The 12,188-nt window shown below is 39.1% G+C and overlaps 1 protein-coding gene across 7 annotated transcripts in view; it reads right to left on the bottom strand.

Annotated features, from left to right (window-relative positions):
- Nucleotides 1–8,855: 8,855 nt before the first annotated feature.
- LOC134211191 (motile sperm domain-containing protein 2-like) overlaps nucleotides 8,856–12,188 on the bottom strand; it is a 103,297-nt gene continuing 99,964 nt past the window's right edge. For all 7 annotated transcript variants that reach the window (XM_062687865.1, XM_062687864.1, XM_062687869.1 and 4 more), the window contains exons 7-9: nucleotides 10,300–10,412; nucleotides 9,901–10,101; nucleotides 8,856–9,621 (exon numbers count right to left, since the gene is read on the bottom strand). In XM_062687865.1, coding sequence (XP_062543849.1) covers nucleotides 9,268–9,621; nucleotides 9,901–10,101; nucleotides 10,300–10,412 — 668 coding nt within the window. In that variant the 3' untranslated portion in view covers nucleotides 8,856–9,267. The remainder of the gene's footprint in view (nucleotides 9,622–9,900; nucleotides 10,102–10,299; nucleotides 10,413–12,188) is intronic.

The following is a 12,188-nucleotide window of genomic DNA, read 5'->3' as shown; positions in this document are numbered from 1 at the left end:
CCTAATCAGTAGGCGGCAAATGCAGTGCACACATATGAACAAATTCAATGTATACACGGAAAACATTTTTCCATGCTCCTTATGTACTACCCAAATTCGTATAAAAGTCCTATGTCAATTTTCGGTTATTCTGGCTTTCTTCCAAAAGAAAGGATTAGTTTTGCTTTCTGTTACATAAAGACTGCTAAAATAATAGGTTCTGTTCTAAAAATGCAATAATCAATTATTATGTGATGTCACATCTTGATATTCATTCAAATTTCCAGGGAAAAAAGAGGAATAATAATATAATAAATTAGCAATCATTTGCCGTGAATTCAAGAATTTTGTAGAACAACGACTTTTGGGGGAAACAGTATTTTATGCACTTAATAGCTTGAAAATCACTTTAACATGGACAAAACGTGAACGGAACGAATCGCTATGTTCACAAGACTTGTAGAGCACACCAACAGCTTTCGTATAGAAGTTGTTGCGATAGTTTTCGACGTTTATATCTCTTGTTAGATGTTTTCCAAAATTGAAAATAGCCCAAAAACACTAAATCGACTTGAGCCACCTCGAACTTTTATCCGAATTAGCTGAAAATTTGACAGGAGACTTATTTTAGCATAAGAATTGTGATTCTGGGCTGACCGGTTGAATTTTTGATACTTTTTGAAAACATGAAGAGGTCTAATGTTTATATACCGTCACCTCATGAATTTTCGAGTCTGACCTCAGATTGTTGATCGGCTGGAGAAAGGATCGTCAGTTGGTTACTTTTATATAGACGAAAATTGTACACGAATATCGCGTATGAACGATTTTTTGCTGTTTTTTCTCCTATTTCATAGATGACGAATCATGAATGCCGGCAATATTTCTACAGATGTTCTAGGCTCTCCAAACCATTCCGGATTTCAGAGCTTCTGTCTACCAAATCAATAAGGCAAAGACAAAGGTGCTGTTTGAACAAGATGGCGCCACAACATTTAAAGTAAAATGAATTTCCTTGTATGGACAAATCATCCGTTCTCATTAACTACGCATCGCATCAATATGGAACCTAGGTCAAAAAGCAACAAATAATTTTTAGATTTTTTGTTCCCACGACTTGTTTTACAGTTCTAAACAATAAAAGAGATTTCATTGTACCTCCATACTAAATTCTAGCTTTATACTTTCAATTTCTTCAAGACTGTTTTCCACCTCGTGTGTGTGGAAGGAACATTGAAAGCTTACGATATCGAACAGCAGATGTCACTAGTGTATATGCAATATTACATTGATACAAACACACAGCAACACCACCTGTCGCCTGATAACGGAAATATTGCAATTATACCGTCAGGTGTAGCGGCTGTTGTTAAAATATTTAGGAAGGCCCTCAAGCGGAATTTTTGCTAGAACGCAGCTGACGATCTCCTATTACGTTTGGTACGAAACGAATAACAACCCATGATACCCATACCGGCCCCTAGAGGCCATGCGCATATTTTGCGTTCTAGATTTCGAGGAAAATACAAAGATATTATCGCCAACGCAAACTGCTTTAAATTGTGTCTCCACGTGGTGCGATAGAAAAGTATTATCCTTCTAAAACAACTATTGTACCTTTTACGTGCAGAAGGAAATTAGCATTAGCATTAGCATTAGCATTGAGCAATTCGCACAAATTCGTAGGTGGTACAAGCCAAGACTATTGTATGATAGTAGCATCGCTTTCATCCTTTACCACAGATATTGATTTGGGACCAATCACTATCTCTTAGATGGAAGCATTACACTCTCCAATAATCGAGATCTGTCCTGGCCACGTCCTTGCGAATGCTGAGGATGGGGAAGGATGGTTAGTTGGACACCTACTTAAGAAAGATGCAGAGAACTCTACGACCTCTCATAGGTGCCACGGGAGGTTTTGGGCAGAGTTACTGTGCACGTGCTTCAGTTGGAGGTGCCTGCAACGCGATTTCAACTTTCTCATACGAACAAAGTAGGTGATGAGCTTCAAATTCACGCGTCTCCTTCTAGTTGCTATGTACCTCATGTGCGGCGCATGCGATCCGTCTCATGCGCTCGTCGCATGAGGTGATCGCTTAGTGACCCTTGTGTCGGAGCGCAAGGAAAAATAAACAGAGGCAAGAAAAATGCTTTGATGCGCTTCAAAAACACTTGAGAACCGCGCAGGCACTGGATGGGATGAAACCGTCAATATTTTCGCATTTGAAATATGTACTCATATATAATAAAGTGTTTAGACCTCGGGGTCTCTTAAAAAAACTTTTATTCACTAATTATTAATTCAACATAAATATACTAAATGATTATTATCCTAGAACGAACCACTCTCTACTACTTGCACTAACTAATTGAACCGTATCGCTGGTCGATCGGTGATATTTAATAATGTTAACTGCTGACTCGGCGCATCGCTATGGGTCGAAGTCCAATGGATCAGTTCTGCTGACGTTGGCGGTGGCATGATTGGGTCGATGCCACCCAAAGTGCTGATGGTGCGGTACTGCAGGCTGGCTCATGTGTAACTATATATACTGCCGTTATACGCATAACTGTCGCATGTATATAGGGAATCCCAGCAAACATGGGACAAATATGCGTATGACGGCAGTATAGGTACTGTGATGATTTCATTTGCAGAGTTGTAAGAGTTTATTGAACAGTTTTGATGGAAGCTATCGTAAAAATCCTAGATAACGTAGATCTCATTTGAAGAAGTTTTTCCATAATTAAGAAAAAAGTATTTTTGGTCTCGAAAAATCCTGATAATCCACAAGCTAACAGATGTTCTTTTACGTTAATTATTTTTAATCCTTGGGGGCATTCAACAACGACGTCCATAGTTTGAAGGAGAGGAGGGGGTCTAAGATTTTGTGACAGTGCACATACTCGGTATAAAAAAGCGCGCCAAGGGGGGTCTAAAAAAATGGACGGCACAGTTAAATCACCCCTTTATTGAGTGAATATAACGTTAAAATATTGGAAACTTCTACAAGTTTTATTGATCGCATCGCGGAAATCTGCGCCACCTGGAAGGTCGATTAGTGGAAACATATCCGACTGGGATTGTATCGATAAACTTCCGCCGAAAATGTCCACGATGCAGCACCTGTTGCAGGAATATTTGAATATTACAATGCCCTGCATGTTCGTCGTGCTTCTGTTCCATTTCCGTTAATGTTCATTCAGTTCCATGGCTTCTGTTCAACCTCCAGAGGCATTTGTCGGTTCAAGGATCCATGTCAGAATCTATAATGGAGAATGTGATTCGTTGAGAACCAGTAGTCAATAAATCACTTTATATCAGAGGTTAGGAATAGAGGAACGTGCTGGATGCAATGAAAATGTTTCACATTTGCTGGGAAAAGCTAAGTATGAGCTTTGACGATTTGTTTTCTCAACTTGAACCTCATATGAAACTCGAAACTTGAAACTGTTTGTTTATGGATGCGTCAAAAAACCATGGATACGTCCCCAGTATGATTATCCAAACACATTTCGGTCATTCAAGGGAGCGCATGAGATAGCACCAGGCGACGAGCGCGGGCACGCGCACTTGATTTTTCTTATGTGTCACATTTACTGCGCGCTCAAAATTTTAATTTATGCGTCCATTGACTGCTCAGTACACTTCGATTCATACGTGCTGTGAGTCAACTTGGTAAGAGTCTCAGTAGCACATTTTTGTACGCATGAGAAAAATGTAACTCTGGTTTTGGGATTGTGTGGAAGGTTATAACAGTGGGAATCGTTTTGGAAGAACGTGAAACACAGAAAAACTAAGATAGAAATACAAAGTAGGAAATGGACGAGCCTGGAATTGAACCCACGACCACCTTTTACGCGCAGAAGGAAATTCACACTAAACAACATGATATTGCAAGGTACACGTTTGAAACTGTCAAATACAGTAAAATACCTTGGCGTAGTTCTTGATAAAAAACTTTATTGGAAACAGCATTTAGAACACGCTATTAATAAAGCGACAAATGCTCTGTGGATTAGTAAACAAACTTTTGGAAGGTAATAAGGGCTTAAGTCGGAAATGATCCATTGGATATATTCAGCGATATAGTAAAACCAAGAATTACCTATGATTCGTTCGTTTGATGGCTAGAGACGAAAGAAAAAAAAATGCTCAGATGAAGCTCGAAAAACTTCAACGATTTGCTACCATCTCATTTACATGTGCAATGAGCAGAACACCATCAAAAGCACTAAACACTACCTCTACATCATATTGTAGAATAAGATGCTGAAAAGATTGCTTTGAGTATCAGAAGATCCGCAAACCTCTTTGGCAGTGACCTTAAGCGAAGACCACTTGGTAATGTGGCCTTCGCCTGAAGGGTCATCTTAGCATTTTAAAAAGCTTTAGTATAAACTCCCTAACAGAAATTGAATCCAAAAAGTCTCTAACTTACCATCTCTGTATACATATACGATATGTAGCATACCGCGAGAGACTTTTTTCACAAGCTGCCATGATAAAAAACTGATTCGGAAAGCTTTTCCTCAAGATAAATTTCTTTGAAAAAGCTGCAAACGCGGGGAGCACTGGTTCTGATGATGCATTTCAACAGGTTCTACACAGTTTTGCGGTCCCCAACACAGAAGAAGCGAAAACAAAGCGAGAATCATCTCTTCTCTTTTCCTATCCGATTCTGTTTTGTTGCACTAGTATAAAAGTTTGATAAATTTGGTATCATGGCTTGTTATAATCAGACATTTTGTACGCGTACAAGAAAGGATGAGATTTTTGCGAACCTTTGTAAAACAGCTTGGGCGGGACTAGCGCATGAGATGAGTCTCATGAGACGTACATTGAAACATGCTCACTCAGCTATTTTATACGTCGCACTGAATCGATGCTATACGTGAGCTTTTGTGGCTCTAATCCATGTTTACTCGAGAATTAAGAGACTCTAGTTATGATTCGGCACAGTTTTGCCTTTCTTTTATCGTTGTTTGTTATCTTCTTATTCTTCAATGGATCTACATTCCAATAAAAACTTGGCCTGCTTTCCAACTTAGTATTCTATTAGCATTCCCTCAGTTATTCATTGAAAGCTTTTCTATGCCCGCCATGAGCTGAGTATGTAGAGCATGAGCTGAGTATGTATCTTGTATGACAAGTACAATGGATACACTATGCCCAGGGTGTCGAGAAAGTTTCGAACCCGAAAACATCCTAGACCGGAACGAGAATTGAACTCACCATCTCCGGATTGGGAATTTTACGCCTTTGCTCGCAAGGCTACTTGAGACCCCGTTCGTTATCTATTGAGGGCGATTTCTGAAAACCTTGCTCCCTAGTAATAAACATTGAAGACTGGATGGAGAAAAAATACATTTTCAATTGACTGTTCAACGTAATTGATCCTGGGCGCAATACATGGCTGAATGGAGGACCGATACTTCGGTCAGGATCAGGCATTGAAAGCGTGAGTGAAGCAGACGAGCATTGATCTAATTCAATCATAGCATCCTACATCAGTTGTCTCCCATTGGTGAGCGATGAAGATCTTTGAACTTTGAATCAACGAACGCCAAATTTCAACGATCTAGAAAGCATCAGCGATTAGGCCGCAGTAGAGCATCAAGTTGGCATGAATTTAGTCGATTTTTACTCATGATCTGATTTTTTTCAATGCCTGGTCAGGATCGATTACGTTTTAGACTGACGGTTCAAAATTGAACAACCAGAAGCGGGAGTTACAGGTCCTGATGAGATATATATCGATTCCCATGGAAAGCTGGTCATCCGTAGTGGAAGTTCACGGAATTCTAGAGTGTTCTGTAACATGTTTGCGTAGAAATTACAAACACTCAATGCACATTATGCACATATAATGTCCGACAGTCATGCAACATGCACTTAAAAACAAGTTTGGGAATGCATTCAGTCACTCCAAAAATGGTCTTGTCGCAATCAAGTCAACCTATATTGGGTTCCAGGACACTGTGTAAGTCGATATGCTGACTAGAATCGGATCATCAACACCGAAATCAATTTTTTTTGTCTTTATTTAGGAGACTTGCAGCCCGAGGCTGGCTCGTCTCCGGATGCCGAAATCAAGATTGTCTCAAATTCACTGGTTCAACGTGATTCAGATTCAAGCGATCAAACGATTTCCTCGATAATCAACGATTCCGTAATCAACTGTTTGATTAGTATCCGGAAAGCCTTTTTCTGTTAATAACTGATTCTTCTTCTTACTGGCATTACATCACCACACTGCACTGGGACAGAGCCGCCTTGCAGCTTAGTGTTCATTCAGCACTTCCACAGTTATTAACTGCGAGGTTTCTAAGCCAAGTTACCATTTTTGCATTCGTATATCACGAGGCTATCACGATGATACTTTTATGCCCAGGGAAGTCGAGACAATTTCCAATCCGAAAATTGCCTAGACCGGTACCGGGAATCGAACCCAGCCACCCTCAGCATGGTCTTGCTTTGTAGCCGCGCGTCTTACCGCACGGCTAATCAGGGCCCCAACTAATACAGGTATCGAAATGTCAGCTCGGGGGCACGTTTCCCTCAATTTAGGGAATTTGTGCCATCATTTTATATTACATATTTTTTTTGACGGATTAGAAAGTAAAGAAAAAAGATAGAAGAGGAAATGCAAATGGTAAGCACGGAACAGGCTTCTGGGGAGAACTGTATAGGAGGGAATTTGCAATCCGCTAAAGGCAAAACACATAGTAGACTGTAAAAAACGTATACACGGAAGTAGTTTTAGGGATTTTGTGTGAATTTGAGAAAAAAAAACTCATTTTACACAGAAAAACTATTTGAGGTCCGAAATTGATCGCATATAATCCAGTGACATTTCCGATACTTTTAAGCCAAACATTTTTTAAATGATGAAAAGACAAAGCGAAGATACTGAATATTCAATGAGCATTGATAATATGAGCTTGATTTTTTCTCTTGTTTCTATATTGGCTATATTGGCTTAGCTTCAAACGAGGATGAGTACAATTTGAAATGACGTCACTCATCTTACAGCATATAGAATACAAGAATCTGCATCGAGAGATTTCAATAATTATGGCGACTGACTCACTTAAAAAAAAGTTAAGTTAAAAAGTTAAAGTTAAATTTAAAAAAAAGTTTAATTTTATTGGTCCAAGCAATTTCAACAGTGCCAATGATCTACCAACAGACTGTAGACTATTCTGGCCATTAATCAACCCATTCTCCAGACTTGGCATTTACTTAAAGACTAGGTCCAATCGTTATTCTGACCATCTACTAATTCAATCCACAGTTGAATTTTTCTTGATCAATATGGCGATTCTGTAGGTCACCCAGTCCACCTCAAAGTAGGTGTTTTCATCTTCTAGGTGCGATTGCGTTCCAATCACCTACCAGCACACATTTAGGCCTAGCTAGATCCACTAGAGCGTAAATTCACAACAAGTACCTAAGCTTGAAATATTTAGTCGAAAATCGGCGCACTACTGAATCATGTAGATATTTAAAATCAGGAAAATTAAAATCAGGAAACTCCATCAGGAGATGGAGAAAGCCTGAAGAGGGAAGCTAAGCGGATCGGACTAGTCATCAGCACGTTGAAGAGAAAAGCATGATAGAAAGAAGCTCAAGAGATGACAGATTTTGCCATCCACCACGAGTTTTTATGATTTTCGACAAAATCGAGGTGGTTAAAGAGTTCTTTGAATTAAGAGCACACACGTACGTACTTTGGAATATACAAGACGCTTCGATTGATTAGAGTTCGCTGGCATAACAATATGGCCATAGTAGATCGGTAGTCCTTTACGGACATTAGAGCTGAACAATGCTCGTGGAAGACCATAGTACACTTGGAGTTACTGGAGGAGTTAGAGGTGGGATATCATTCATCGCAAGCGCGCCATTCTGCCTGTAATTGCATATATGTCCCATCTTTGCTGGGTTTCCTATTCATATGGGACAAATATGCGATTACAGGCAGTATAGTCCTAAAAGGCAAGCTAATGGTGCCCCATCTAATAACAGTTTCTTTCGCCGCCAGTGCTTCTGGAGTCTACAAAAGAAAAGTGCTGCGTTGATACGTAACTCAAATTGGTGTGGTACAGATGGTAGGCGGCATATGGTGGATGCAATGAATCACGAATTTCATCAGCTGACGGCGAGGTGCGTAGCGAGCAAATTGATCAGGTCTGATCAGGTGGAAGACGATTTGCAAATCTTCGGCAGACTGCGTGATTGGCGACGAGCAATTATGGATCGATTGGAATAGAAAAATTATTTCACTTACCACTCCGGCTTTAGCTTGAATAAATAAAAATAAAATAATAAACATTAATTTATTCAAGAAATAGACTCTCGCGTTGGGGATCATAGGGGCGTAACTGCTTTGATCGATTTCTTTTCATCGATTTAATTTTTCGTTAATAACTCAACTTGATCATATGTTACGACCTTGATTGTTGCCTCATCATTCATCACACCATTAAATCTTCTGCAAACTACCGCAATTCGTCCTATTGTTAAAAAGAAAACATCGATAAAGAAAAAATAATCAATACAGTTACGCCTTAGTTACGATTCTCAGCGCGAGAACTATAAAATGACCGGCAGATTTTTGTCGAATATGCAACAACAAAGGTAGCCGGAAGAGCTTTGAATGACTTTTCTAGTTCACCGAACTTTTCATATGATTTTAAAATTGGTTAAACTAATTCTATTCTGTTATTGCAAAGTATTCTATTAATTCTATTAAAAATTCTATTAATTCTGTGATTTACTTAAGGGTGCTTATTGGGTGGGTGGTTTATTGGATAATGCTCATTGCTAGGTACTTTTCAAGGATGTTTCTTTCGATTGAACACACATCTTGTTCTATGAGCTAGGCTTTTTAATATTATATCAAGTGATACATTCCGCTAACTCGCTAAACAATTATAATGAGTAACTAAAAATATCTTAAGATAATAAATTAAAAGCCTTCAAAGTATTTTGTACAAAAAAAAACTAATGATCAACAGGGCCATACCAAACTTAGCATGCAATTATAAGGACAGAATAACAAAACAAGTGGTGAACAGATATTAATAGATGAAACATATTCGATATGATCTGGAACACTATATGAAAGGTTCTGCGAAAGAGAAGTTCGCGACATGAAAAAAGAGGTTGCCAATATGCCCACGGTGTATATGTCTGACAGAAAAATTAGGCATGCTATCGTTTAAGACATAAAAACTCCACCCGATAATGCGTTCCACTACATCCCACTATCCCTAACTTTAATGATACTGCGAGACCGAGTTTTTGATCTCAGCCTTCAGAATGTACACAATGGCTATGGAGAGTAACAAGAACACGAAAATGCTTATGATCTGCGTCCTCTGATTGTGTTTTGCTTGCGTTTCTAGCCGTTGGGTCGTTTCGTTCAGCTGGGCCATGACCTGTTGGAAATGCAAAAGCTGGTTGTCGCTGCCACTGCCGGAATATCCAGCACCGGCACCGAAAATATCGCCAGCCCCAGTTCCGACATGCAGGGGCAATCCGTTCCGCAGAGTGCTCTCTTCCATGTTGGCGGCAGGCATGGAACACTTGAGCCGATGTTGCTCAACCGTTGCACTGCTCGGAGAAGTGTTCTACAATTGAAGAATGTATTGAAAAATTTCTGTTATGTTTTGCCAAAAGCCATCAGCTAGAATTATTTTGCCATTCTTGATGTATTGGCGTTTATCAATGAGTACAACATCTAAAGCTCAACTCAGTTATCAGGAGTTAGGTCTTGTACTTTGTAATTGATTGTATGCAATCAGAGTTGTCTATCTTCTTTCCCCCTTTCTCGAAATTTAATTATTTTATACTGGCAAAAGGTATTCTGGCAGATGTGATTTAGTCCGCAAAGATGATGGTGTAATTACCTTCCATAAGTCGGCCAAGTCTTGTGAGCTTGTCGACAAATCATTGGTGAACGCCATACACATCACCAAAAACTTCTCTCGATTCAGGGCGATGATTTGGTGACCATGCTGCAGGACTACATTGATCGTCACATTGGCACCCGGAGATAGAACCCCAGTGCTTGGCCGTACTCGAAACTTCTCCGGAGCCGTCGTTTTGATCTGTGAAGTAGTTAAGGTTTGTATTACATGTATTGATGCATGTCATAATATGAAAATAATTTCTCAGCGTAAACAACTCACGCTCAAACAAAGTTCAATGACTAATTACATGTAATTTCGTTTTTACGGACATGTATTCTCCAATCTATATCAACGCATAAAAACTGCCATTGTTTATGTGTGAGCAAATATTATTACCTTGTAAGTGACAGGTTCCACGTGGATGTTGATGATCTCAACATTCCCAACCAATTCATTTCCGGATTTCGTGAATACGATATTATTCTGGGGAATTATTCGTAACATCTCTCCTAGAAAAGAAATAGTAAATATTTTATTGCGAGACTGCACCGGGTACTATCTTAATGGCACTATGTACAAAAACAAAGAGCTTTATCATACGGTATGAGTCTCAATGCGTTCTGTCCCCTCAATCGGCAGCGATAAAAAATGATTAACGGTGTGATAAAAACAAACAGAGAAATGTGCTGTAGTTGAATGGAGGGATGATTTGGTTTATGAGTTTCAAGTTCGCGTGTTGCTTTTGCCGCTTTTTGATTGTCGTGTTACGTGTTGGATTTAATCTGACTAATACGATGTAAAATAATAATTATTTTCTTCTATTTACTTAAAGTTTATCATTCTAATAAACTTGTAACCGTTAACAATATTACGGTCATAATAAGCGAAGAATTTATTAGCCTATTTAGATGATGCAATAGCCATTATTTAAATGTAGAGTAAATAGTAACTTGATGCCTACGCTCTTATATTCAATTTTCTTTCTCCACTTTAACAAGAAATAAGGCTCGTAATATAAATAGGCTATAGGACTGGATACCATACCCATGGATCCTTTATGCTTTTCTCTAGGACATGATTGTGATGCGCCTTCAAATATCCTCTAAAGACATCTATTAGGCTTTCTGAATATTTTATATCCAAATAACATTTCACCAGAAACACCTGTTGAATCCTATCAGTGGCGTAGCCAGAAAATTGGTCTGGGGGGAGTTTTCTGAACATATTTTTTAAGAAAAAAAAAATTCCTTTCAAAAATGTTGTCTCTGAGGGGGGGGGGTTATGTCCAAAACCACCCCCGTGGCTACGCCACTGAATCCTATAATAAACTTATCCAAATAAAAATCTTAGACGGTACCTTTTAGAATATTTTTTCAAAGCATGTACACTGACCCCACATGAGATGACTCATATTAGTGTGTGACCCATGCCATGATTGTGGGGTCAGTGTACCAGGAACTCTTTCTTTTTTGCTATTTTTATATTATTGAAACAACTGGTCAAGTTATAGAGAATACAAAGACAATTTTTTAGAAACTTCTCTTGTTATGAGTTTTTTTGTTAGAATATGGGAAATCAAGGTTTTGGCAGGTTATGTTTTGTTATTGTCAGGGGGTTTTTGTACAAAATTTTATGAAATTTGGCCAGCGGGCTTGGTAGTCATATGGATACTGCTTCTGCCTCATACGCAGGAGGTCGTGGGTTCAATCCCAGGTCCGTTCCATTCTCCTACTTTGTATCTTTCTCTATATTTCTCATGTTCTAGCAATCGCTAGAACTGGAAATGGATTCCATACCGTTTCCATTACTATTACTATTTATTGCTATTACCTTCAACTTGAGTATTCTAACAGTAATCTGCTAGAATTGGAAATGAACTATAGAGCTCGTTTCCTACATCCAATTAGAAATTCCATCAGTTGCTTTCTCCTATCTATCACATTGGCAGCTCGTTAACCAAGACGGACCTCTGCCTCTCGAACGTAACCCAAAAATCCCAACAAATTCCGCATGAACTCGTGGCAAGTGCAAAGGTATATTCGGCTTGCAGTGGGTGAGTGATTGCATCATCATTTTCTCCCCCCTCCCTACATTGACTTGCATTCTGACGTGGAAGGCGCCAGTATGACCTAACAAATGAGATCACCAGTACTTGTACATTGAAGATGTGTGCTAGTACCAAGCAAACATCTGTTGGTTCCCTGTGCAAGAACAGCTGATCTGATCATAATGGAGTAGCTACTACGAGCAGTCAATCAAGCTCAAGCTCAAGCTCAAATTTTATG

Source organism: Armigeres subalbatus, chromosome 2 (genome assembly GCF_024139115.2).
Source record: "Armigeres subalbatus isolate Guangzhou_Male chromosome 2, GZ_Asu_2, whole genome shotgun sequence".
NCBI lineage: Eukaryota > Metazoa > Arthropoda > Insecta > Diptera > Culicidae > Armigeres > Armigeres subalbatus.
The sequence above is the reverse complement of the archived record's forward strand: the minus strand, read 5'-3'. Positions and strand labels throughout refer to the sequence as shown.